Genomic DNA, 27,222 nt, shown 5'->3' on the forward strand with positions numbered 1-27,222 from the left:
GGCTATGGTGTTGCGCTGCTAAGAATGCGGTCTCGGGATGAAATCCCGGCCACGGTGGCCACATTTTGATAGAGGCGAAATGCAAATATGCCCGTGTCCCGTGCATTGGGGGCACGTTAAAGATCCCCTGGTGGTCAAAATTAATCCGGAGTCCCCCACTACGGCATGCCTCACAGTCAAATCATGGTTTTGGCATGTAAAACCTCAGAATTCAATATAATGTTTGAGGTCTGTTCAACTTGGATAGAAAGCATGTGTGTGTTAGGTTGGAATGCCCACGCTGCTTCACCAATAACCAATGTTGTCCTGTCATCACAAGTGCATGCCATTATGCATCTATTACTCTGCATATTACAGGAGTCTACACTGTGCTTACTTTGATGTTTGGGAAGTCAGCAGACACCTATTTTGATGGGGCAAAAGGAAGATCATGCATTGCAGAACTACCAAATGAATCTTTATTTACATTAAAAGGATGTATAGGAGAACTGATAACACACACACACAAAATGCTGCTACGAGTACCTACATTCACTGTTGCTACATGTGCCTACAAATTGTAGGGTTCTCCTCCCGTGCTCTTGGGACAAAGGAACGACAACAGAGTAGTGGAAACAATCACAAGGGCATTTATTGCACCTTTCATAGATCAATGCCTGCTAGCCGAGGTGCTATTCACAAAACATGCCGATGGGCGCGCGACAAATCTAGGAAGTCCGACTCACCGCGACCGGATAGCGAGCGAATATGTTCGCCCCATGCTGAATCCCAACGCCTGGTCGTTCACGCGTACGGTCACGCGAACGGTGGCACGTTCGAAGCAGGCCACGCGAGACGGTCTCGCAGAAGCGTGGATCGGCACACGCGCGGCACGGCACGTCCGTACTGCTTGCTGTCCCGAACCCAAGAGAGAGCGCCTTGTTTTGCGGCGCCCAAGTAACCCCGCCTGTCGGCGGCGTTAGCAGCGCAACAGTCACGCCATCTCTCGTATTGCGCCTCAACCACTCCGACCGCCGCGGGCGCCAGGCTACGCTGCGAAGCCGGATTACAGAAGACGCGCCATGCGGGAAAAACATATCAGGGGACGCGCGAGAGTCGCGCATCCCCACAAAATGCAGTCTTGTTGTGAAGATATATACAGCAGAACCTTGTTGAAATGATCCCACATCGTACGATTTCCTAGCGTCACCATTACGAATCGAGAACACAAGAAATTGCCCTATACAGTTACGCTTCATTTTTTCCAGTTGATATATTCTCAGAAAACACAATGTTTTGGCACTAAGGTTCAGTACCTTGGCAAACTGCGATCGTATGCAAGTTTTGTGGCTGATAGATCCCATGTAAACAAAACAAGGCGCGAGGCGCGTGCAATCGAGAATGGTAGCCACTCGCTGCAGCAGCTTCTGCTCAGTACTCGCCTGCTCATGTCACTTGAAAACGTGGCATGCACTCAGTTTCCTATTCCGTTGCCAGCAGATCTCCTCACGGGTAGTCACACACAGCATTCGCAGCTATCGCCTTCAACCCTATTGCATAAGCATCTTTACCTATCTGTGTTACAGCATGTTTTGCTTAGTGCAATTAGAAGCTTACTGCACACTTTTAATAAGTGATAACCCAAACGCGCCTTCGTTTCCTGCTGCACGTGGCGCAAAGAGAGCGTCACATTTCACTCTCATGTCATCGTATTCTATCGAAGCCCACCCTCTTGATTTCAATTTCCTGTCACTGTCTTAAAAAACCTCGCAATAGAACGACGACAACATGCGTCTCTAGCTGCTCAGGCCTCACCAGCTCGACACGCAGCAGTGTCTTGTGCTGCACTGATTCGTGCTTTTTGAGCCCATCAAAACTTACCACCAAAATGCCCTGCCTGAATAAGCTGCTGACCCAGGCCAAATTCAAGTAGCGCGAACGTAAGCTTGCCGAAGCCGTAAAAACGACAACATGTGTCTCGGGCCACTGTGGCCTCACCGGCTCAGCATGCATTGGCATCTAGTGCTGCAACAATTCACATAGCACTTTGACATTATGTGGATGTCAACTACAGTTGAGTCTGGCAAGCTTTTTAGGGGCTTTGAATCTTACGTTTTCCCACTTAGTATGTGTTGTGTTCTTTTTTTTTTTTTAAGTACATATGAGCAAGGTCCTACTGTAGATGCATGTAGCAGCATTCTTTATTTCGTCTGTTGAATGTATATAAAGATTCAGTTGGTAGCTCAGCAATGTGTCACCATCCTTCTGTCCTGTCAAAATAAGTGTCGGCTGATTTTCTGAGCTAACTTGCTCCGCTGCGAGGCATCGTACCTACTTTCCTGACTTGTCTGGCTTACCTTGCAGATGTCAAGAGGCAACTGAGTTCCCTCATGCTTCTTGAGCACGAGCTGCCGACTGTTTCCTCAGAGGCCAGGACAACAGACGACTGCTTGGTCAGCAGCCTAGCATCTGTTGCTAACAGCTGCAAGAAGGCAAGGATCCATTGTCATTCCTTCATTATGCACCTGACAATAGCTATACGCCAACTCCGTAGAGTGCAGCCAAGGTAGAGACTCATGTCAGCCAATCACGATCGAGAGCTAGCTGTGTGTTTTCTGAGGAGAGTGCTGCTGATTATTACGTGAAGCTTTCGTTCCGTTTGTGTCACATAGAGAGGGGGACGTTGGAGGAGCCCTCCTTCTGGTTATCTTTCTCTGGTTGGCAGAGGCAACTGATCATATAGTATCTTACAATATCACCGAGAGGGGAAAACTGTTGTATGCATGGGAATGCCAGTTAATGGTGGCTTTAAATTGGCATCATTCTCGGAGAGCCAGGACACCTCGAAGCCACACCAGGCTAGCACCATTCCATCTGTCACAATGGTAATTTTTACTAAAAAGAAACCTTAACAAGCTGCTCCTTTTTTTTTTTTTTTCTAAGTACTGTTGCACACAAAAAAGTAGTGGTTTCCAAATCCTTGGGTGTTATAGTGAAGTAAAGTAGGACCTCAATTATACAATTTTCTTGGAAGAACATGCAAAATTGTAGTGTAATTGTTGTGTCGTATAATCCGACTAGGAAAGGTTGTCTCTAACAGTGCACAATTTCGCGCAAAAGAGTTGTGAGGAGTTTAATTTAGGCTATAGGCTAATACTCGGCCACAGCGAGAAGCCAAAACTGCAGAAAAAGTAAATGTGAAAACAACACTGCATTGCAGGTGCCAATCGCGCTTTATTAGAAATTGATGAATTTCTTAGACTTTCTTTGAGCCATGCAGCAAGAGCTGTCCTTCAAGCGCAGCAGTGTCTGCGTTGAGGTCACCTGCAGTGGTGGCCCCTGCACAGTTGAATCTCCAAATGTTGTCAAGGCTGTGCAGCACATCCGCGAACCTAGGCACAAGCACGGCAGCATCTCCTCATCTGAGATGGCAGGCTGCAGCGTTAGCATGATACGACGACCCACGCAAAACAGGAAACCCAACGACAGATAGGTGAAAAGTCTTGTGTGCTTGTGTGTAAAGAAAACTTCGAACTGCGTGCACGAACGTGTAATCCGATACGATCTGCACACCTTCCGGTGGCTTATCAATTCAATCTTTGCACTTGCTTTCGCTCTTTTCATACACGTTTCCATGGTATCTAGGGTGATCACTTTCGGAGGTAGTCTCACTTTCATGAAATTCGGCAATGGGCTTGTCAAAGTATGCGGCCGACAACACTCTTGGCGCTGTGTGAATATTTTCACGTTGTAGTGACAGTCAGGAACACAGTAGCAATACTGTGAATGACAAAACTAACTATTTAGCATTCGAACTTGTGCCCCTAAAAGCAAGTGACATTCAGAGCACAACAATAGCAGCGAATACAGTTGGTGATCGTCAAAAATGTGATCTGCAGCTCAAGCATGTTGGGTTTTGATGGTGGTGCAATGACTGCAGCGCCAGAGTTCCCTCTAGTAATTATTGTATGAAACTCTATGACGCGAACACTCTACCGCATTCAGAAAAGGTTCTACTGGCCTAAAATGTGCCATACGACCGACCAGTATGTGTCCAGCTGCAGGGAGTGTCAATGTCACAAGCGTTCGACAAGTGCTCCACCTGGTCGACTACATCCAGTGCCACCCCCTAGCACGCCGTTTGAGCATGTCAGCATCAACCTTTATGGTCCTTCCCCGTTGTCATCTGATGGGAATCATTGAATTGTTGTGTGTGCCAATCACTTGACATGCTACTGTGAGACAGCTGCGATACCATCAGATAGAGCAACCAAAGGGTGTATTTTTCTGCTGCGTTTTGTAATTCTCCGACATGAACCTCCCAGAGTCATCATCAGTGATCGTGGGTGGCAGTTCACTGCAGACGTGGCCGAAGAGATGCTTCGTCTATGTGCTTCAAGTTTTCACCATTCCACCTCGTATCATCCACAAACAAATGACCTTACGGAACGCACAACAGAACTCTTACTAACATGCTGTACATGTATGTTGCGTCAGATCATGATAACTGGGACAGTGTGCTACCTTTCATTACGTACTCATTTAACACCTTGCTGCACGAAATTATGGGCTACAATCCCTTCTTTCTTCTTTATGCTCGTCAACCTAGTTATACACTCTACACTATCTTCGTGTTTTCAAGCCACGATAATCTTTGTACATCCGAGACCATCTCTCTTGCTGAAGAGGCCCGACGACTTGCTTCTTTGCACGCTCTTCTTTCACAAGGCCGCTCCAAGGCACACTATGACAACTAACGCCGACACGTGATATATGATCTTGGTGACTTAGTGTGACCCTGGAAACCAACAAGAAAACATGGATTATGTGAAAAACTACTGGCCCACTATGTTGGACCCTGTGTTATTTCTGATTGTATAAGCGAATTAACCTATTGCATAGCACGCTTCGCATCAAATGGCCGACGGTCAGCAAAGACTGAACTTTCTCATGTCGCCTGTTTAAAGCCCTTTATTTCTCAACAGCCTGTTTGACTTGTCTGGCAGGCTTCATTTGTACGGAAGGAAATATGACACTCTTACGTGCATAGTGGGTTTACACCTCAACAGTATGTGGGGCATCCAAGAGAGGTGAAGGAGAAAGACAATGTACGGCTGGCTAGCTGAATCTTGATAGATGCTCAGCTGATCATCGCGTCGTAACTATACCTGGCTTGTCAATAAACGTCTTTTGTGGGCATAGCAGTGTGTGTGTGTGTGTGTGTGTGTGTGAGTGAGAGAGAGAGAGAGAGAATAGGTCACATGGTCTGCGGTCTTCCCCCCCCCCCCCCCCGCTCTAGAAATAGTTGGTACGCCTCTGTTTAATTCCCAGCTAAGCTTACTTAATTTTACTAAGGCCACAATGCAGAAATGCTTGTGTGCTGAGCTTTCTGTGCACGTCAAGAGGAAGATTTTCCTCATAGAGCTCCTATCTCGGAATGCATGGAAATGGAGAAATCGTTTTGCTCGCAATTCACTGCATTAAATTTGGTGATGTTTGTTGCCTTTAATATAAACGATGTAAAAATCTACCAAGTGTTGGGAGCACATTGTTTTTGTTTAGGTTATTAAAAAAATTTTTAGAGAAATTGTTGAATCTAGTAAAGCAATGAAGGGGGCTAGTTGGTGAATGTTCATGTTTATATTGCGCTCAGTTTTACAAACACGATACACAGTATCGTGTTTTATAACAGTATCAAACAGTTGGTAGTTTGCGCTTCGTCCGTCCACGTCCTGTCCTTCCTTAATATCGTGTTTGTAAAACTGAGCCCAATATAACCATGAAATTGTTGAAAATCACCAAATTTGTCAAAGCTGAAGCATGGCGTTTACAATTCTAACTTGGCAATAAAAAGAAAAACAATACAGTGGAACGCCTTTATAATGAACTGCTTGGGGCCACCAGAATCATTCATTATACAGGTCACTCCGTTGTAAAGGTCGTGCACCACACAGCTCACAACAGAACTGGGACACCTTCGTAATGCAGGTCACTTTGTTGTAGAGGCACTCAACTGTATTGCAATTCTCGTTGAGACAATTACAATTATATCACAATTCTGTTATTATTATTGAGACATCTAAAATGGACAAAAGTGACGTATTGTACACTGTTTCACAATATACCAATACAATATACCACACATACATAAATACCAGTTCGCCCTCCCCAGAAATTTTCGAGGGGTGGACATCTTGCGACGAGGGGAAGGGGGGGGAGATGGTTACACAACTAAGCCTGCCTTTCTACATCTTTCTCTTTTGTTTCTGATATGATCTTCTGCTGTTCTGAATTGTACAGTCATCAATTTTGCATTTGGACACATTAACAAAACAAACCTGAGCCAGCGACGCATCCTGCTGTGATCGCCAAACTTCACCAGGACAGAGAAATTCATAGCTTACCACTGTCAAAATGCATGCGAGACACACATCGCCAATTCGAATCTGCTTGAGCCAACGGGAAGGCTTTTGTGTCCAAGTGGCAGCAGTAAGAAGTTGCGATGCTAGTTTTTGCACTTCATGTTTGCTTTCCACGCTTATATTTTTGCACAGTGAAATGTGGTGCTGTGGCTATGTGAAGCACTTAGATCCCTCTTTTTTTTACAGTAGTAGCCAAATGGCGGTGTTGCATCAACAGAAAGTTGTGCGCTGTGCGGTGTGATGACAACTGCCAACACACGATTTTCTATTACATTTTTGTGCTTACAGCATAGTAGAAAGGTATGATTTTCTCCATTCTACATCAAGTTTCTTTCAAATATTTCTCCATGCGATAAGGACACAACCAAGTATTGCGTAAAAAAAAGAATCTACGAATCTGAAGTTTTGATTGGTTGGTTGGAGCTGTGGGTGGTAAAATGGAGTGGTTCTCCACAAATGTGAACATAAGAACCGCCGTAGCACCATTGGTAGTTCAACACGTGTGTAATGTGGAGGTTGTGGGTCCAGCTCCCGCCGGAAGCAAGTTGTTTTTTGGTCCACCTTCATCTCCCTTTAGCTTATCATTTCTACATTTCAATTTCTTTCATTCAATCTTTGAGTAGGAATTTTGCAAAAGCTTCATAAGCATTGCGACAATTTCACATAAACTGTAAAAATGTATGCACATCACATTTGTCCACTTTAGATGCTCTAACAGATAATTTACATAACTTCGATGTCTGAGTTCGACACATAGTTTGACACAGCTAAACTTACCAATTTTAGGCAATTTTTGTTAAAATGTTGTGAGGCCCTAAATCAGAATTCTGCTTCCTGCACTTAGTAGAATTCAGCTTCTCATAAATGCAACAATTGCCATTCAAATTGTTTAACAGTTAATGAGAGCATTTCTGCCTTTTATGTAAATTTTGGTCGGCCCCATGTTGAAGCTTTCTCTTGCAGAAACCCAGGTGGTGAGAATTTATCAGGAGTTCTCCACTCACAGGGCATTTCTTACTGCCCCTGTGTTACTCTAGGATATTGTCAGGTGGTATTGATAGCCCAGAACACAGTAGAACTGTAAATAGCAAAACTAACTCTTTATTGGGCAAACCTGAGCACAGAAAAGCAGGTTACACTCAAAGCACAACGACATAGGGGAACACAGTCGGCGATTGGTGAAAAGCTGATCTGTAGGTCAAGCACATCGGCTTTTATACATGCGTAATCGAAGGTTCCAGAGTAATCGCTGGTGTCTGTGGGTCTTCCAGAAAGTACTACAAAATTCGCATTGTGCCTATGATCAGATTACACAAAGTGCAGCGACAACAGACAATGAATAGAACCATCGATAACATTCGAGATGCTTCCAATACATGCAGGCACGTCCTGCGCTGAGCGATAAAGTTTAGCATCTATTAGCCAGTTAACAGTGGTCACTGGAAAAAGATAATCAAGCACACATGTCTATATCGATCAATCTATCAAGTGCCTTGGAGGGGGTTTTTTACCAGAGGGCACTGCGATCATTCATCTAGTATGCATGGTGTGAAGGTTGTTACGTGGATTTGTCTGATCATCTTCGTGCTTATGGCTTCAAACACTCTTTTGGCATTATTTACTGTCCTTCTTGTGCCTTTGTCGGCCTAAATTTTGTATTTCGACACAAAATAGGCAATAAAATTCTGCACACATGCAGATTTATTGCAAAATGTTGCATGTATATATATGTCACAATATTTCTTTGAAAATGACCAATTTTCAATGTAGCAAAGCCGTTTGAAGCCATCTGGATGAAGTTTAGGCAAATCCATGTACTATATATAGACAGTATCGCCAGGGTTCCCTCTAGTAGATCTTGCAGAGAACATGGAGAGAGAGGTGTCCCTCATCTGCATTTAGCCTTTCCTTGGATTGCATGCCAGGAGAAGGCAGGCACAACCAGTGACAGAGAATTAGATGGAGAGACACTGTTCTATTCAACAGGGTAATAAAACATGTCTGTTTTGATGCTGTTTTAGCAATTACAGCTTGCAGTATCTGACAGTAGGTCCCCCTACATTCTGGTATGCTCAGAGCTTCTGCTGCAAAATAGTACAGTCAAGTCCCGTTACAACGGACCCTGATAATACGACAAAAAACGTCCGTTTTATCCGAAGTCCGTAATATGAGAAACACCTCACTTCCGGAACTTTCATTACAATGTCTAACAACTTTATTGCAAAGAGTGAGTGACAAACGTCCAAAGTAAAAACAAAAAAGGTTGCAGTTTTGCCCAAAAGGCAAAGCATTGGTTGTGATAGCAAATTAAGCAAAATAAGTGCAGCAGCAGCAGCAGCAGCAAATGAACTAACCTTCATGCTGTCTCTCGCTTCAACATGAACTAAACGTCGAAAGCACAGTGCATACGAAGCTACTGGGAACTGGGTGCAGTTTGTCCACATCGCAGATCGCTTTGAAGACGAGGCCTGCGCGGGCACACGCTTTGTCCACATTGCAGATCGCTTTCAAGATACGGTGCCCACGTGGGCGAGCACTTTGTCCACATCGCAGATAGCTGTCAAGATACAGCAGCCCCGCCGTAAGCAGCAGTTGCCGGAGTAGAACCCCCTCCCTTTCGCCTCCCCTTCCCTCGCATGCAAAAAAAGACTGCGCATTTCCACCCCACCTTCCGCCCTCGTGCGCGTAATATTGAGCCGCGTTCGTTAGCTGACCCTCGCAAGTCAGTTGTCAGCTCGTGTCAACACGCTAAAGGTATGTTTCATACGCCCGATTTTGAAAAAAAATTGCCACTAATTTCATTCACTGTATTCGATAGTCCGTTAAGAGTGAACTTTGTTGCATTAATAAAATAGGTAGGCCGAACTAAGGTTGAAATATGGTCTGTTTATCCGAAAGTGTTGTACATGGGTTCGCTGTAACGAGCGTAGACTGTACTGCTTTCAGCTATCAATTCTATAAACTGTCCTTATAGATTAGAAGAGTTAACTGCTGGGCTAGTTGGTGATCTTGCCTACTAAAAAGAGTGGTGTCATTGTCTTTCTTGTGTGTGTTGTTTTGGCGCAAATCTTTTTAGTATGCGTCCTTATAGACCTTTAATTCTTAAAAGTTTCTAAACTTGAGGAGATTAGTCACAGTCATACAAAGTGACAGATAATGAAGCCAGAGAAATCGTGGAAGCATTTAATTGTTACGCTTAATTTAAATCTGTAGTAATGGGAAATAAATCTGCGAGAAAAGACAACTTACCGCAGGAGGGGATTGGGCTTATGGAGTTATGATCTACGTTAGGAGTTTGTTCCCCTTGCAAAGGAGCAGTACATTGTAAAGAGTGAACAAGTATGTGACTACTACAGCTTACTACTGAAGATAACCAATGCCACAAGCACTCAAACTGTGAGTAGCTTGATGGGAAACGGTGATGAGACGGGTCAGTCATCATATCTTGAGCAGATACGAAAGAATTGTTTCAAAATAAGGCATTTGAAGAATGTAGTGACTGCGTCCTGTACTTCGTAATTGGCTTTGTGCGCCACTAGATAACTCTTACAACGTACGACAGTGCATACCAATGACATGAGCATGTAAAGGAAACTAATGCATGGTAAATTGTAACACGGGTCATTTTCTCAAGACACTTTCACTGTGAGCAGTCATTTTCTTTGATAATGATTTTGAAATGCAAGTGCACGTAACAGAGATAAACATACTACATCGACATAATAGAGATGAAAAAGGCAACAGTAACACAATGTTGCTTTATTTTTCATCTCTGTTGAGTCCATACTTCTTACGCCTGCATTTTAAAGTTATCAATCCATACACAGTCTTCCAGCTTTCTGTGATCGTTTTTGGTACTGTTAAAAAGAACCTTCGTTTATTCATCATCAGTAACTCTACACAAAGTCCAATTAAATCACACTCAGTTGAGCACAAGGGTGCTCACATACAGATAATCTCTGAAACCAAAATGTACTTCACGAAAGTGGAACGCTGCACATTAACACATACATGCATACTCGTACGTGGACACGCACGCACGCACGTACACACACAGAAACATTGGGACCTCCTTCCCCCTTTAAAAAAAAAAAAAAAAGCCTGGCCATGCCATTGCACCTGCAGGGTTGCCATTTCCCTTTGTTGAAATTGGTAGGGAAATTTGATATGGCTGGTGATTAGGTGCCTTGCTTTTTGTGTGAATCATTGCAGCTGTCACGAGCACTTGAGAGCCATGGCAAGGTGTTGCTCTCCAGGGAGGCCTACCAATGCAGGGGCCTCATCCGCAACAGGCCACTGTGCACCTCGCACCTGGGTCCGCATGTGGCACTCCTCAGGCAAAGGGGCACTGCGTACCTCAGGACGTGCCAGCTGGTAAGAACGGTGACAAGCGAGATACCCTTGCCTTTTGTGTAAGAGGAAGTTTTGCAAGCACACCTACTACTTAAGTGTACAGGCGTAGAAAAGTCATTTTGATGTGGGTATCTGATTAACAGGTGAAATTTGTTGCTTCTACAGGAAATATACAGCCAGCCAACAATTACAAGAGGACTTTTCCTTTGAGCTTTGAAATCTTTTTTTTTAACAAAAATTGGCAAAAAGGGGAAAATAAAATAAAAGTGAATCATCAAGGTTACAACTCGGTAACTCTGCCATAATAACGGATAGTACCAAACTGCATCAAATAGGAGATGTAATGTAGACAATATTTTTAATGTACATGCTACTCTGAAATGTCCCAACAATTTCTGAACAGGACTTTTGCAAAACTGGCGTCACTTTTGTAGCATTTTCACCTTAGTTGGAAGAGTGCTAGCGTTATACTTCATTACTTTTATCCGTGCATCATCCCAGAAGCTCTTTCACTTTCTGTCAGTCCTCTGACCATTCGGTCTGCCTCCATCTCACAATTTATCATATTTGTTCACTACTCTGGTCGATGCAGTTCACGGAATGGGGTACAGGAGCTATCCCTGCCGAAGTATCTTAACTCACGATAGTCCAATTCATCTGGATCTAAGCTTTTAAGCAATTCCCAATTCATTCCAATGGATTTTGCATCACAAGCTGTGTGTTTCATTTGCCTTTCCTTCCCACAGTATGCAAGAAGCCCTGACTGTGTACCATATAGCATTGCAATTGAAAATTCAGGAGCCCTCCGGAGTCATGTGGAAAACAAGGAGTCCTTTGCCCAGCAGGTGCCATGCTTTTGTTATCTCCCTATCCATTTATTTGCAAGTGCGTGGGACTGCAATAACCAGATGCACTACTTACAAATGCGACTTAAGCTGGAGGCAGTGAATACAGAAGATATGACATTGTGTGCGTGCAACACAGAGGCAAAAAGAGGCAGTCGCACATAATGAGTTAAATGCGTAGCTATCAACTTTCACAATTTTATTGTCAAATCAACATCAATGATTGACGGGGAAAATTAGGACAGACAGTGTGTCAGACAGTGCTCGTCCTGTCTGGTCTTCTTTTCTTCTGTCTACGTTTTGTTTTGCACTGCAAGTCAAGCATGCATTCTCACAAAATTGCCCAAATTTCAGCATTGACAACACCAATAATTTTATACTCATTACGTTACTTTTCATTTGCATTCAGTTTATGGCAAAAATTATCTCTATAAATGTGTGAATACAGGGAAATCTCTATATTATGAACTTCAGGGGACCGTGGCAAATTGTTTGTTATTCTGAAAAATCGTTTTAGTGAAAGCCTCGAAATTAACCATTCTGTGCAACAATCTGTCAGTGCATCAATTGTCACCGTACAAGCCATCCATTAAAATGTCAGGTGCATGCAAAAGAGACGCCAATGAAACCGCCAGCAAGGAGGAAGCTCCATGTTGCCTTTAAAATGCCACGTCTGTTCACATTCTTCGTCGTGAATACGGTTACTGTCTTGCTTGGGACGACACCCGAACTATTCCAAAACGTGTGTAAACGACACCGTCTGAAAAGGGCAAGCCATCCACCATGGGCATGCAGGTTATATTTCTCCGTATGCATATGTTGGCTGCCTAATACAGCTGCAGAAAGAAGGGCAAAAGAGGAAAGAGGCGCACCTCTGTTGCTAAGCGACACTTGTCTGTGTGGAGTACGGGCAGAGCAGGGAATCCACAAAGAACCATGGAAAGACTGGGCACCTGCCTCTCTACTCACAAAACCTGATAAGTCATTGCCTCCGCCACACACGCGTGCGCACGCACACCAAGAAAAGAAAAAAAAAATAGAAGGTTCCACTCCTGCATGGTCTAAGATTTTCCAAGCCCATGCATCATGCCTCCCTGGAAGCAAGTTGTAATGCGTCAGCTTTCTGCGCCGTGTCATCTGCTGATACCCTGAAATCTAAGAATTCCCAAGTTTCTGTATATGAATTCACATTACTGAGCCATTGTCAATATTGTTACATGTGGAAAGACACAGACGAAAGAGGCCTATTTACAGGCTATTTACACTGACGCCAGAGAGCCAGGCCAACACTCGCTCACGCCAAGGGCACAGACCCACTTCGTCGTTCTCGCGGCGGCTCGTCTCTTGAGCATCTCGCGATAATATCGTAATAATATGACACATCAATTGAATAATGATCATTATTCTGAAAAGTTCAGTATGCTGAAGTTTGTAGTACTGAAATAGTTTTGCATTGAAACTATAAGGCAGTCAGCACAAGATTGCAAGTTTGTTAATCTGAAAAGTTCATTAATGTGGTGTTCATAGTAACAGTGTAAATGGGGTGTTTGTTGTGTTTGGGGTCTTCGGTGGCGAACTAGGGCGTAAAAGTCGTCCAAATTAACTACAGTCAACTCCTGTTAACTCAACCCTTGTGGGACTGAAATGTTTGGTCAAATTAACAAATGGCAGCAAAATAAATGGATTCAAATCTTTTGTCCTGCTTGAAGTAGTCTGTATTCATTGGCATACTTCAGTACAGTATTACAATAACTATTCATGTGATTGTCGATCAATGGTCTGCAGACTCAACGCTGTTGTCAGCGCTGACAAAATCATCAAGAGAAACGTTGCTCAGAGCACAGCACAAGTAGTCATTATCAGTGTAGGACAGGTTGCTGCCGCCACTGCCGTCGCCTAGGGAACCAGTGGTGCTGTCAGCTGAATTTGTTCTGTTCTCAAGCTTTTAGTAACCACTGCACATGTGAGGTGGCACATATTGGGGGGATGAATTAACCAAGACGACATGCTTTTGTGTTTAAACTAGACTAGTTTTCCTTCCATAGCAATGTATTGTTTCCTGCAAGGACTTTCCAGTGCATCCGAATTAAATGAAGATTTGAATTAATGGGAGTCAACTACGGTAGTTGCTGTAGCGCGAGTAACAACAACAGACGCAGTAGGTGCAAGCAATGGAATGGTTTATTGAAAATAGCGTGGCTGCTTTTATTCCGTACGAGTCACTAGGTGCATGCACACTTCATGATGCGATAGGCGGGCTTGCAATGACGCGATATGGCACTTCCTCCCCCTTAGAAGCCTAGCCTGTCGGGTGGTCTCCTTGCACCCGTAGAACGCCTAGGAAGTCCTAAGCCCGCCGGTACACTTGAGGTTGCTTCACTGGAAGCATGGGATGTACCAAGTGATCCGTCTGACGATGGTTCAGCGTCTTCCACTGCAGAGGGTTGATTACTCTCTGTGACTTGGTTGTCTCCAGGTCGAGTTGCGTAGAATTCTTGCTTTACTTCATCCGCTGCAAGTCGTGACCGCACTTGGTCTAGGTGACGGCACTGCACCCCTCCTGTGGTGTCCACCGTGACCATACACGTACCTCTTGTTGACGTCACCGTGCCAGGTAACCATCTCTGGCAAGCCTGATTGTACTGCCGCGACCAAACAGGCACTCCCGGTGAAAAGGCTTGTGGCAACGGTGCCGGGGTTCTGCTAACTGTGGGATCCCGTGCCACCTCTTCCTCTGGAAAATGTGCACTTAGGCGGGTCCTGGGTTAAAAACCCAGCAACATATCCCGGGCGACTTGCCATCTCGAGTCGGCGTTGCCCTATAGCGTAGCAAGAACTTGGAAATACGACTGAGCAGACTTCCATCCTTATTTTTCTTGATACCTTCCTTAATGGTGCGCTCTGCACGCTCCGCCAATCTGTTTGACTGCGGATAGTATGGAGCGGAGGTAACATGACACACATGGTTATCTTTGAAAAATCTTTGTCACTGAACTGCTAAATTGTGGCCCATTGTTGGAAACGACTTTATGGTGCCGACCAAAACGCGCGAAGATCCCTCGCAGTACTTCGACTGTAATTTCTGCACTTGCTGTTTTAAGAGATACTGCCTCTATCCATTTCGTTTCCGCATCTACCACCACCAAGATCATGTGACCTTCCACTGGCCCTGCATAGTTGATATGCAGGCGAGACCAACGTTTGTTGGTTTTTGGCCAGCTTGAAGGGACCTGTACTGCTGGCATGGGCCAACATTGCACGTATTGCTGGCAGCTTTGTACCAGCTTGTCTATGTCGTGGTCCAATCCAGGGTACCAAAACATCGTACGGGCCAGGCGCTTCATTGCAGTCATGCCTGGGTGGGTGTCATGAAGTTCTCTCAGAATAAGTGCCCGCACGGTCTTGGGCAAAACTATGCGATGACCCCAGTATATTAGTCCTTTAGTCACAGTGAGTTCGTATCTGCGGGTCAAGTACCGCTGAAGGCACTGTTGCTCCGGCCCCAGCTGGTTTGGCCAACCACAAAGGATCCACGTCTTCACCTGTCGGAGGAGCATGTCCTCGCTCGTGCTGTCTGCCAACTGCTCTGCGCTAAGAGAAAAATCTGTCAAAGCTTGCGCATGTAGCACATATTCGACGGGATCATCTTCACCAGGGTGCCCTTGCTCCGGCAGCGGCAAATGGCTCAAAGCATCAGCATTCGCGTGTAGTGGTCCTTTCCGGAATTCTATGTCATACTGATATGCTGATAAAAGGAACGCCCAACGCTGTATCCTTGCCGCCGCCATCTGCGGAATTGGTTTCTCGGGATGGAACAGCTCTGTCAATGGCTTGTGATCCGTTATCAGACAAAATTTATTGCCGAAAAGATAGTCTCTGAACCTTGTCACACCGAAAACTAGGGTGAGCGCTTCCTTTTCCAGTTGCGAGTAATTTCGCTCCGCCGGCGTCAGGGTTCTAGAGCGAAAAGCTATCGGATAGTCTTTGCCGTTGATGCGGTGGGACAGCACTGCCCCCAAGCCGACCGATGAGGCATCGCATTCCAGTCGAAGGGGTTTTCATGGGTCATAGTGGACCAGAAATTTAGCCTTGCCTAAGGCACTCTTTGCTTCTCTAAATGCTCTGTCTTGGGACGACCCCCATTGCCACAATACCCCCTTTGCCAGCAAGCGATATAAGGGAGCCAGCGTCGTTGGCAAGTTGGGCAAGAATTTAGCATAATAAGTAACCAAGCCCAAGAACGATTTCAGCTTGCTTACCGATGTTGGCTTCGGCGCGGCCAGTACCGCCTCGAGGTTATCTTGCAGAGGATGAAGACCTCTGGCATCGATGCGGTGCCCCAGAAACGACACTTGTGCTTCCCTAAACCGGCACTTGGCTTTGTTCAACTTCAGGTTGTGTTCACGAAGCCGCTGAAACACCTGCCGCAGTACCGATGTGTTGTTTTCCTTTTCCGCCACAATGATGTCGTCGAGGTACACTTGAACATTCGGCAAACCTTGCAAAATCGATTCCATGCATCGCTGGAACAAGGCGGGGGCTGAAGCAATTTCAAATGCTAGGCGATTGCAGCAGTAAAAGCCCCGGTGTGTGTTGAGTACCGCCGTCTTTCTAGCTTCGTCGTCCAGCGGCAGCTGATTGTACATGTTGCGTAGGTCCAGAGTGCTGAAGACTTTGCCTCCCAAAAGCACCGCAAATATGTCTTCAACTTTGGGCAGGGGATACCGTTCCAAGTGAGACGCCGGGTTGACTGTCAACTTGAAGTCACCACCACAATCGTATATCGCCGTTCCTTTTTGTTACCGGAACCACCGGTGTTGCCCAGTCTGAAATGCTTATTGGCGAAAGCACTCCGTCTTGCACAAGACGGTCGATCTCAGCCGAAACTTTGGAGCGCATGGCATAAGGCACTGTACGTGCCTTACAGAAACGTGGGCGGGCTCCTTCTTTGAGGTGTAATTGCACAGGGGGGCCCTTGCAACAGCCAAGCTTGTTCTCAAAAAGATCTGAAAATTCATCGAGCGGAGGCGCCATCTTGTTATCCCGAAGAACATTTACACTTGAGGTGGTTCTAGTGTCCCAGAAGGACACACCCGCCTTACGGAAGGCCTCTATCGTGTTCCGACCGCACAGCAGTGGTCCGTGACATGCCACCACGATTAGCGTGCTGGTCACAACAGTCGATCCAGACTGAACCCTCATGGTTATCTCGCCGACAACTGGCAATGACCCGAGGAAGCATGTTAAGCGGAGCGACCTTTTTTCCAGTGCCGGCCACCATTTGCGATGTTTCTTAAATATGTTCTTTGGTATGACGCTGACAGGAGAACCCGTGTCTAGAATCATTCGCAATTTCCGGCCCTGCCATGTTGACGCTTCCTCGAGAGGCTTCAACGTAGCCCTGTCGGCGGAGCTGTGAGCGACAAGAGCAAGCAACATTTCTTCTTCGCTCTCGCCTTCCATTTCCTCGACGGCAAAGGCACCACGTTCTCGAGGGCGGCCACTGCTGCAAACCTTCGCCAGATGACCTTTCCTGCCACAATGGTGGCACTTGGTGTTTCGATGACAGCACATGTGTGTTGCGTGGGGGCCGCTGCAACGCTCACATGAATGGTTGTTCTTTGCTGTGTTCCACTTCATCCAGGGTCGGCATCCTCGCTGCGACTGTACAACATTGATGCTGGTTCCCGTAGTCACTGGGTCTGCTTCTCGCATGTCATGAACGTCGCCTAGTGCCTTCTCTGAAGCTATGGCAAATTCTTCTGCTTCCTCAAAAGTTAGTGTGATGTTATTGAGGCCGGATCACTCCAGAAAAAGGGAGAAGCAGCACGCGAAAGCACAAACACACATCGGACTTGTATTGACGTACACGACACAGATAACGGCACACACACGTGACAATTTCCCAAAATGCCTCATAGGCGACATGCACTATGTCTATGGATCGGCATATTATGATTGGCCTACAGTTCCGTCGGAAGCGTGTGTCGCCTTGTCTGAGACTGATGCTGGCCAGCGGGGTCGGACAGCCGTGTAGGACGGCCGGGTCGGACAGCTGGGTCGGACGGCCGGGACGAACGGCTGGGTCGGACAGCCGGGTTGGACGACCGGGTCAGACTGCCTCGCAGGGCTCAGGTAGCCGGCCGCAGTCACCGGGTCGCGTCCACAGCTGGCGGGGTAGCCCTGTGGCCGCTCACCTGAACGCTCAACCACCCCGGTTCAGGACCGCCAGCCTCCTGGACCAGTGCCCATCGGAAGAGCGGGGCGAGGTAACCTCCCAGCAGGCGACAGTGTTGCTGCGGGTGTGGCGTACTGGCGCGGGCGGTGATAGCTCCTCTGGGCCAGACGCCCAGCGAGAAAGCTGTTTTCCGTCGACCGCCGAACCTCGCGCACTGCTCACGCCACGCTTTTCGAAGCGCCACTGCCGACGCTCCCGAATTGGTGTCGATGATGATGATGATGGTGGTGGTGATTATGATGATGATGATGATGGCTCTCTTGCGGGTATTTGCACAGAGTCGCTGTCATCTTCGCCACCACACGGCGCACTGTCTTCGAACGTTTATACTTTCCACTCCCGCGTACCATATATTATGACAATACCCCCCTTCTCGAGAAAGTTGTTCACAACTATTCTAAGACAAGGACGCGGGATGGAAAAAAAAGAGAGAAAGGAAAATTGTCATGCACGTTTGTCCGATTGTTCATATGAGCACACAACACATTGTTCACAGGGCGTTGCGCTCAGTTAAAGTACTAATGCACAAGTCTCTTCGCTTTCAAATAAAGCTTAAATACTTGAGTGGTCGCATTGTCCAATCGCATTTTGCTAAATGAGCATGTGATTACACGCGACTCAAGTTGTCAGCTCCGACATTGTCACAATCTTTTATATAGTTAATAGTAAAAGAATACTCCTGCAAAAGGAGACTCCAACGCAACACTCTGTTGTTGACGTGCTTGGCGGAATTTAAGTACTGTAAGGGTTGGTGATCTGACTGAACAACAAAAGGCTTGCCATATAGGTAAATGTGAAATTTTTGTACAGCCCAAACGAGTGCTAAACATTCCCGTTCAATTGTCGAATACCGGGTTTCTCGGGGTAATAAGTTACGAATAGCGTAAGCAACAGGGTGCAGCACCTGGTCGTCTCCTATTTGGAGCAATACTGCGCCCAGGCTTGTGTTGGAGGCGTCCGTGCGCAGTACGAACTCTTTCGAAAGGTTGGGAGCAAGGAGGATGGGAGCCTCACTGAGCTTGCTCTTTAGTGTTGTGAACGCTTCTTCTTGAGTTGGGCCCCAAACAACAGTACTGCTTTGTCCTTTCTTTGTAAGGTTCGTCAACGGCTTGGTCAGTTCGGCGTAGTTCGGGATAAACTTCCTGTAGTAGCCGGTCAGGCCAAGAAATGACTGCACTGCTTTCTTGTTGGTAGGACGCTTAGTAGCGAGAATCTTGTCTAGTGTTTTGAGAAGTGGTTCAACTTTAGACTTCCCAATCCGATGACCCAGGAATGCTATGCTGCTCTCTCCTATTTCGCATTTACTTGGCTTGATTGTGAGGTTGGCTTGTTTGATTTTCTCAAAGACTTGTCTGAGGGTATCTATATGTTCTTGCCATGTATCGGTGGCAACGAGAACGTCATCGAAATAATGATGGACGTTCGCCAAGTCTCCCAGTACGGATCTCATGAGGCGCGCAAATACTGCAAGGGCCGTTTTAATACCAAACGGCATGTAGATGAAATGGTAGAGACCAGACGTGCTGGAGAAAGCAGTTTTTTCTCGACTTTCGGTAGACATGGGTACTTGCCAATATCCCTTAGTGAAGTCAAACTTGGAGAAAAACTTCTTTTGACCCACAAACGCAAGTACTACATCAATACGTGGTATTGGCTCGCAATCCGGGATGAGTATCTTATTTAGTTCCCTGAAGTCGACGCACAGCCGAATAGTGTTGTCCGGTTTCTTTACGACTACAATTGGCGCGTGGTACGGGGACTTTGATCTCTCAATGACACCCATTTTCAACATCTCTTGTACTTCTTTTTCGTATAGGGTACTGCGGAACGTGCACTGGTTTATCAGTGGTTAGACGAAGCGAACATTCGAAGAGCGCAGTTTTCCCAGGTATGTCAGAAAAAATGTCTGCATACACTTCAAATAACTCCTGTATTTCCTGAATTTGTTCATCCGTAAGATTTGTTGCCAACTTAACGTCAGTAGAAAACTGTGTTCGATGAAGGCTTAAGACAGGCATTTGCTTCACTTCGTCCTCTTCCCTGGTGTCACCTTCGGATGACCTTTCGTTGACCTCTGCAACAACAGAGACTTGGTGTGGTTGTGCAGGTTCCCGCTCCTCGTACTTCTTGAGCATATTTATATGAAAGATCTTGTTCTTTCCAGAAACTCCAATTACATAATCAACGTCATTTTTCCGTTCCTTAACCTGGAACGGTCCTTTCCATTGCATTAAAAGCTTGTTCGAGTCAGTTGGCAACAAAATGAGCACTTTGTCGCTTGGATATAATTTCCTAGGGCGACTTTTCCTGTCATAGTAAGTTTTTTGTTTGTCGCGAGCTTTCTCTAGCTGATCATGTGCAATCTGGCATGTTTCCTCCAGGCGATTGCGCAAATCAAAGACGTAAGTGTATGTCGTTCGCGTTTCTCCATCCAATTCCTCGTTCGTCCACAGTTCTCGTAATACCGTCAACGGTCCTCGAACGTGCCGGTCGTAAATGAGCTGAAAGGGAGAGAATCCGAGGCTTGCCTGCGGCACTTCTCTATATGCAAAAAGCAGAGGAGCAAGGTATCTGTCCCAAGATCGTGGTCTCTCTTGGCACATTCTCTTTAGCATCATCTTTAGAGTGCCATTAAACTTCTCGACGAGACCATTCGCCATCGCATGGTAGGGTGTCGTCTTGAGTAGCTTCACTGAGAGTAATCGACTAACCTCTTTCATTAATTCTGAGGTAAAGCTTGCTCCTTGGTCCGTGACTATTTCTTTGGGCAAGCCGACGCGAGAAAAGATCTCGATCAGCGCTTCTGCAACATGAACTGCGTCGATTGCAGGGAGTGCCACAGCATCTGGATAACGAGTCGCAAAGTCGATTAACGTAAGAACGTATCGGTTCCCACGGTCCGACTTTGGTGAAAATGGCCCGATTAAATCAACAGCGACCCTTTCAAAAGGTGTATGGATCAAAGGCATGTTGCCCAGAGGAGTGACTCCTACTTTCCCATTAGGGGTTGTCCTTTGGCATTGGTCGCACGACTTCACGAAGCGTTTGACGTCTCCGTGTACATCTGTCCAATAGAATTCTTGTAGGACGCGATCGGTTGTTCTCTTGATACCTTGGTGTCCTGCCATGATGCTCTCATGTGCCACTTCTAATATGCCAGATCTTAATGCTTTTGGTATGACCACCTGCTTAAAGGTTCTGCCAGTGGCCAGGCGGTAAAGGCGATATAGCAATCCTTTTTCTTCGACGAATTCGTAGCTGTGCCCCTTTCCAGAGTGAAACGACTTGCTCACTTTGGCAAAACTATGTTTCAGCGTCGGGTCTTTGCGCTGTTATTCAATGAGTTGGTCTTTTGTGACGTCACGTAAGACAATTGTCGGAACGCACAAGGGACGAATCTTGCCTTGTTCTTGTTCTTCAATTATTGCTTCAGCCACGCTCCATACATGGTGAGGCTTCCTAGGCATCTTATTACGCTTCATCCCTATTGACGACGACTCCTCGTTGGGAGCATCGGGGGGTTTCCAGTCAGAGTCGGGATCATATGGTCCTCTGACGCCTGGCAGATTTCCCAGAACAAGGTCGTAGAGGGGCTCGTCCATAGATGTCGCTGTTAACTTGCCTGAAAAATACGGCGTGTTCACATGTACGACAGCTTCAGGCAGGTAACTTGTTGAGCCGTCCAGAAGAACAACGTTGTTCGTTCTTCCCGTCATATACATCTCGGGAACGAGTTCTCGTTTGACAATTGCGGTATTACAACCGGTGTCTCGTAGTACACGTACACTTCTTCCCAGCAGCCGGCCTTCAACTACTGGCATCCCGTCGATGAGGAAAGTTACAGCAGTCCAAGGGTTTTTGTCCTCGCTGTCACTTGATCGGCGAGTCTTCTTTCCTGGATGCTTTGATTCTTTCACTGGACGAGTCCGGACTGGTCGATATTCGGTGAATGCACACGCAGAACTTGGTTTGGTGTCCCCGTACCGAGTTCGGCAATTTTCAGCTGTATGTCCCGTTCTGTCGCACAACTCACACTTCAGCATACGCTTAGGCGGGGCACGGCAGTCAGGAGCCAAATGTCCAAACCGGTGACAGAGGGTGCACATAAGTTGCGGTTTTCTGGGAGCTTCAATGTTTTTCCCACCAAAATCCTTTGTGTTGTCGGTACCTTTTCCTAAGTTTGTCCAGTTCTGCGCGTCAAGAAAGCGATCCGTCAAGCTAGCAAGTTCGTCAAGGGATTTGCACTCTCGCTCCTTCAAGAAAATGACTAGCTTGGGCTCACAACAACGCAGAAACTGTTCAGAGATCATGTGATCTCGTAGACCTTCATATGTTTTAGGCACATTAGCCATCTCAATCCAATGGCCATCTCAAACCTCGCGCACTGCTCACGCCACGGACCACACACTCTCGCGCCACGCTTTTCGAAGCGCCACTGCCGACGCTCCCGAATTGGTGTCGATGATGATGATGATGGTGGTGGTGATTATGATGATGATGATGATGGCTCTCTTGCGGGTATTTGCACAGAGTCGCTGTCATCTTCGCCACCACACGGCGCACTGTCTTCGAACGTTTATACTTTCCACTCCCGCGTACCATATATTATGACAGTTAGCTTCTTCCGCGTTAATGCGTCGTCGTCCCTGATTGCGCATACTATGCGGTCTTGCAGCATATGGTGCAGCGATTTGCCGAAGTTGCAACTTTCCGCCAGTCTCCGAAGGTCGGCAATGTATTCCCGAACGCTCTCTCCGTCCCTTTGTTTGCGCATGAGGAACGAGAAACTTGCCGCTATTTCATTAACTTGAGGATTTTAATGTTCCTCGAGGTATTCAACGACTTCATCGTAAGTCTGGCTGTTAACCGACACGGTTGGAAGGTGTCCTTGCAACATGCGCACGACATTATCACTCAATGAAGACACCAGCAGAGCTCGGCGTTTGGCCGTGTTGGTAATTCCATTGCCCTCAAAATAAGCTTCCAGCCGTATCCTGTATGTGCTCCAGCTGCTCACCGTCTCGCCGAAAACCGGTGGGCGAGATGCCATCATTCGATCCTGTCAGTCGCTGACCATGCTCACATGAAGTCCCACCCTCGTCGCCACTACTGTAGCGAAGTAACAACAGACGCAGTAGGTGCAAGCAATGGAATGGTTTATTGAAGATAGCGTGGCTGCTTTTATTCCGTACAAATCAGTAGGTGCATGCGCACTTCGTGATGCGATAGGCGGGCTTGCAATGATGCGATACGGCAGTAGTGCAGAATCTGATTCTGTGATTCATTAAGAAAATCAGCAAAATAATTTTTGCACTTTTATGTTTTTATATATGGTGACCAAGAACTAGAAGGAGAAAAATATTGCAGTCTTAACCCGTTGCCTGCATTTGTCAGGCCACCACAGTCACCCTCATTGAGGAAAAAGAGCTTCTTCAAAAGCTCTTTTGGTGCCCCTTTGGTGAAGGCAGAAAGGTGTCTTCATTCCGACAGGGCTAAGGGAGAGCTCCCAAAAGTGTGTAAAGAGTAAAAACAGGGTGCCTTGGCTACACTCTTAGTTGCAATTACACCTTCACATTTTACAGTCGCATGGCTCAGCTTCTGTTATGTTGTCGGCACCATAGCATGTTCATCGCGGACTATGTGAGCCTCAATAGTGCAGTTGGTGCAGATGTGAGCTGCTTTGGGCACATTTGTTGTGCAGCTTAAAGGGGGCTCGGAAGAAAGAAAGTGTCATGTTCTGTCTTTTATTGCCTTTATCTTGTATTTTATGCTGCGGGCTTGCGAACCAGTAAACTTTATCCCTCCTTGTAAACATGATAGTTTTGTTTTCAGAAAATTTGCGATTTGTGCCAAGCTTTAATAAAAAATTTACAATCTAAATCAAGAATTTGAAACCAACAGTCATTAGATTTTAAGTTTTTCTTTTGAATGCAACAAACCTTGCCAAATTCGGTGCAGTGGTTGCCAAGAAAAACTAATTATCCTTTTACATGCATTTATATAGGAGCACCTGAGCTAAAGCTTCCTCTTAAGCACATGTGCAATTCATGTGTCTGCTTAGCTAAAAAGAATTGAAGCTAAGAAGGACATTTGAATATCTTTAAGTTTATGTGTATATCTAAAGTTTGTTTCACCCGCTGTGATTGCTTATTGGCTATGGAGCGCCGACTCCACTCTTCTGGAAGAGACAGATTTTGAAATGCCGACTCCTGCTTCACAGCGTATTCGCCAGACGGTGCTGCAGATGAGGAAAAATAGTGGAGGGGAGAGGTGGGTCTTCCAACAAACCGAAGAAGGAGAGGCGTGTGCGGACCAAGCTCGGGAGTCTCTCTGTCGTTTCTATAGCAACGGCGCACAGTCGTGCTTAGCGGTGTTGCCGTGCCTGCTGCTTGCCTATCTGTTTTGTTGTCTGCTCCGCACATGCCCTGATGCCTGTGGCATGCATAATAGCACTTGCGGTTCATGGAGTTAGGTTAGCAGAAGGATCACATGTTCATATCATGTTATTAATTTTATACAGGCCAAATGCAGGGAACTTGTAAGGTAGGCTACATAGAATTATACAAGCCACAAGAACAGAAAATAAACGAATTACGGAAAGCAACACCGAAAGAGAAACTAGGAAATGGGGAGGGGAATAAAACGACAGTTCGTGTGGTCTAGAGCACTGAGAGAAGACAGCGAAACAAGCTTTTAATGAAAAGGTGACATTTAGCACCCTTTTTATGTGAGCATCCACCAAGTGCAAAGGTTGCTTCGCTTGCTTCTTTTCTCGCAAGGCTTTTTGTGTAACCCAGTTCTCTTGCGAGCCAAATTACTGTATTCTCGTTAAGACATAATAATGCAGAAATCCTGCTAGTGCTTCCTGCTTATGAACTTAACAAGCGAAGCTGAAAATATGTCTCTCCAGCTAATGGTGAATTGTTGCTTCATAAGCATTCGCTGGCTTTGAATGGCAAGGAAAGTAGTCCTCGGCATTGCGTGACAACGCAATGTGCCCGCAAGTCTTTCGCAGTGCGAACACTGGTCAGTGTCGTGAATGTCGCCCCTCCTGTGCCTCCACACACCCACGGTGTCTGTGTAGGCATGCTGAGCATTCATACCCGGGTACTTTTGCTTTGCTGGACCACCCCTGCACATCTTTATCTTGTCAGTAGTCTCTACCATATGCTCGAAGTCTTCGAGGGTAGTCGTTTGTCCTTCAAGGTCGATTGCACTCAAATTGCAGTTTAGTATAAATGCCTCAAATATTTCCCGTGAAGGCCTTCTGTGAAATAGATGCACTTCGTTACAGAAAGAACTGTGTCTTCGCTTTAAAAAAACTTCGTTTTGCTGGGGGGCAGCACCCAGCTATTTGATTTTGAAAATTTTCATACCTTGTAGTGGCCCCATGAAGGCAGAAGCTTGACTCTTTGTGGATGCAAAAAGAGTTCCTGCAAAAGTGAATTTTGATCTGTGCACAGGGAACGTACATTGTCGTTCTGAGCAGTAGGCCCACTCAAACTATTCGGTTTACTTAATAGAGTCCTGCCAGGATGCCAACTGAAGGACTCTTCTCAAAGGCAAGGCTGAGAATTTTCATTATGACACGTGTCTGGAGAAAGGAAGGTGTAGTTGTAGACAAATTGATCTCCTCCTGTCCTTTCGCATCGGCATCTTCTGGTTCCTCCTGGCATTCAGCGTCATTGAGGACATTGTGTTCACTGAAATACCTGTCAAAAGTAAGATGCATCTCGAAGTATTGCACACGTATTTTGCCCTTAGCTTTAAGTGGTCGCTGTCTTTTAGGAATTTTTGTCTCCACTGGTGCAGTAGCTGCGAATCAGGTGGTGCCGCGCAGAGTGAAAACTTTTCCCATCCTTTGCCAAACTCAGATTTACAGCCGGAAACAAAACACTAATTGTTTGCGGTCCTGTTGCTCCGTCTCTTCACACACAAGTATCAAGATACCTTGTTCTGTCAGGCATGTATAAACATGCTGCAGACATGGCAAACAAAGCAAGGAACATGAAAATTGAAACATAAAAGAACCTTCGCTTCCGCGCAAACATTCATGCATGAAAAACAAGTATGCCTGTAGTGCCTTCTTGTGCAGTATTATTTTTCGTCTGTTTCCTCTAAAAACATGTAAAAATGTCTCACATACGTGCAGAAAAGGTGGTACCATGTGTTTATTTGTGCTTTTATTTGTGCACATATTTTCTTTTTTTTTTGTTGGATTTCTGTCAAACTGAGATGGCTGAGGGCATGAGTTTCTAGCAGACAACACGCTCTATGTTTGCTGCACTGCCCGTTCAGCGTCACCATTGCCCTTCTCCACTCTGCGCACACGTACCTGGAAGCAAGCTGTGGAATGACCTCTGTGCGCCTCTGCAGAGGGCGCTACACGATGAAGGTAGTTGGCGGAGGAAGGCACAAGGTTGTGGGATCGAATCCCCACTGCGGCGGCCGTATTTCGATAAAGACAAATTGTGAAAACACCCGCGTACTTAGATTTGTGTGCACGTTAAGGAACCTTTGGTGGTCCAAATTATTCTGGAGTCCCCCGCTACAGCGTGCCTCAATCAAATCATGGTTTTGGCACATAGAACACTATAATTTTTTCTTTTTTTAAAGTTTCTTTCAACCTACTTGAATTTTGGCCTTCAACAACCTTTTAATTCCTGAATCATCTTTGCTCTTATGGGCAAAGTACCAATTGTAAGCCTACACGTTCTAGTTCTTTTCTACAACATTCTCTAAATTTTGTTACAGCTTGAAAGTCTGAAGAACAAAGTTAGGAAACTTGAGGAGGTGAGTTTTTGCTTTGAACTGGTGTGTAATTGTTACCAATTCATGTTCAACCATCACTGACATTTTATGCCTGAATTTAGGAGAAGGAACACTGGATGCTGGAATGGCAGCTGTTGCAAGCGAAGTACGAGAGGCAGGCTAAAGTAAGATCCTTGTTTTTGTTCTTTTCTTTGCAGGCAGAGGAACCCCCCTGATTACTAAGGCATTTATTACTGCTTTCAAATGTTCAGTGAATGCCTTGACATGTAGGCCTCTGGTCAGGTTAAACTTTTGCGCTTGGGTGGTGTTAACCTGAGAAACATTGTAAAAAATGCATCTTTTAGTACTGTAAGTTCTTAAAAATGGTTTATCTGGTAATTAATCAACAAAGACATAGGGAACAGTTATTAATGCATAAAAAACTGTTCTTCACATCCCACGTAATATAAAATACCATATCTTGACATGTACGCTCTTGGTTCTTTACATTTACGGGAAGTTTAGCCATAATAACTGGAAGTTACTATCGCTTAATAATTTATCTTACAGCATGCACATTGATAAAATGGGCAAGTTGGTCTTTTTGGAAACTGTTTCTGGAGACATGAACTAT

General features: G+C 45.8%; 1 protein-coding gene across 6 annotated transcripts in view; it reads left to right on the top strand.

The window, feature by feature from the left end:
* LOC142588526 (protein phosphatase 1 regulatory subunit 21-like) overlaps positions 1 to 27,222 on the top strand; it is a 260,138-nt gene that overhangs the window by 127,296 nt on the left and 105,620 nt on the right. For 5 of the 6 annotated variants that reach the window (XM_075700363.1, XM_075700359.1, XM_075700360.1 and 2 more), the window contains 5 exons: positions 2,344 to 2,471; positions 10,614 to 10,775; positions 11,501 to 11,599; positions 26,592 to 26,630; positions 26,711 to 26,773. In XM_075700363.1, coding sequence (XP_075556478.1) covers positions 2,344 to 2,471; positions 10,614 to 10,775; positions 11,501 to 11,599; positions 26,592 to 26,630; positions 26,711 to 26,773 — 491 coding nt within the window. The remainder of the gene's footprint in view (positions 1 to 2,343; positions 2,472 to 10,613; positions 10,776 to 11,500; positions 11,600 to 26,591; positions 26,631 to 26,710; positions 26,774 to 27,222) is intronic. The other variant, XM_075700361.1, reaches the window with a different exon arrangement.

This window comes from Dermacentor variabilis, chromosome 7, assembly GCF_050947875.1.
Source record: "Dermacentor variabilis isolate Ectoservices chromosome 7, ASM5094787v1, whole genome shotgun sequence".
Taxonomy (NCBI): Eukaryota; Metazoa; Arthropoda; class Arachnida; order Ixodida; family Ixodidae; genus Dermacentor; species Dermacentor variabilis.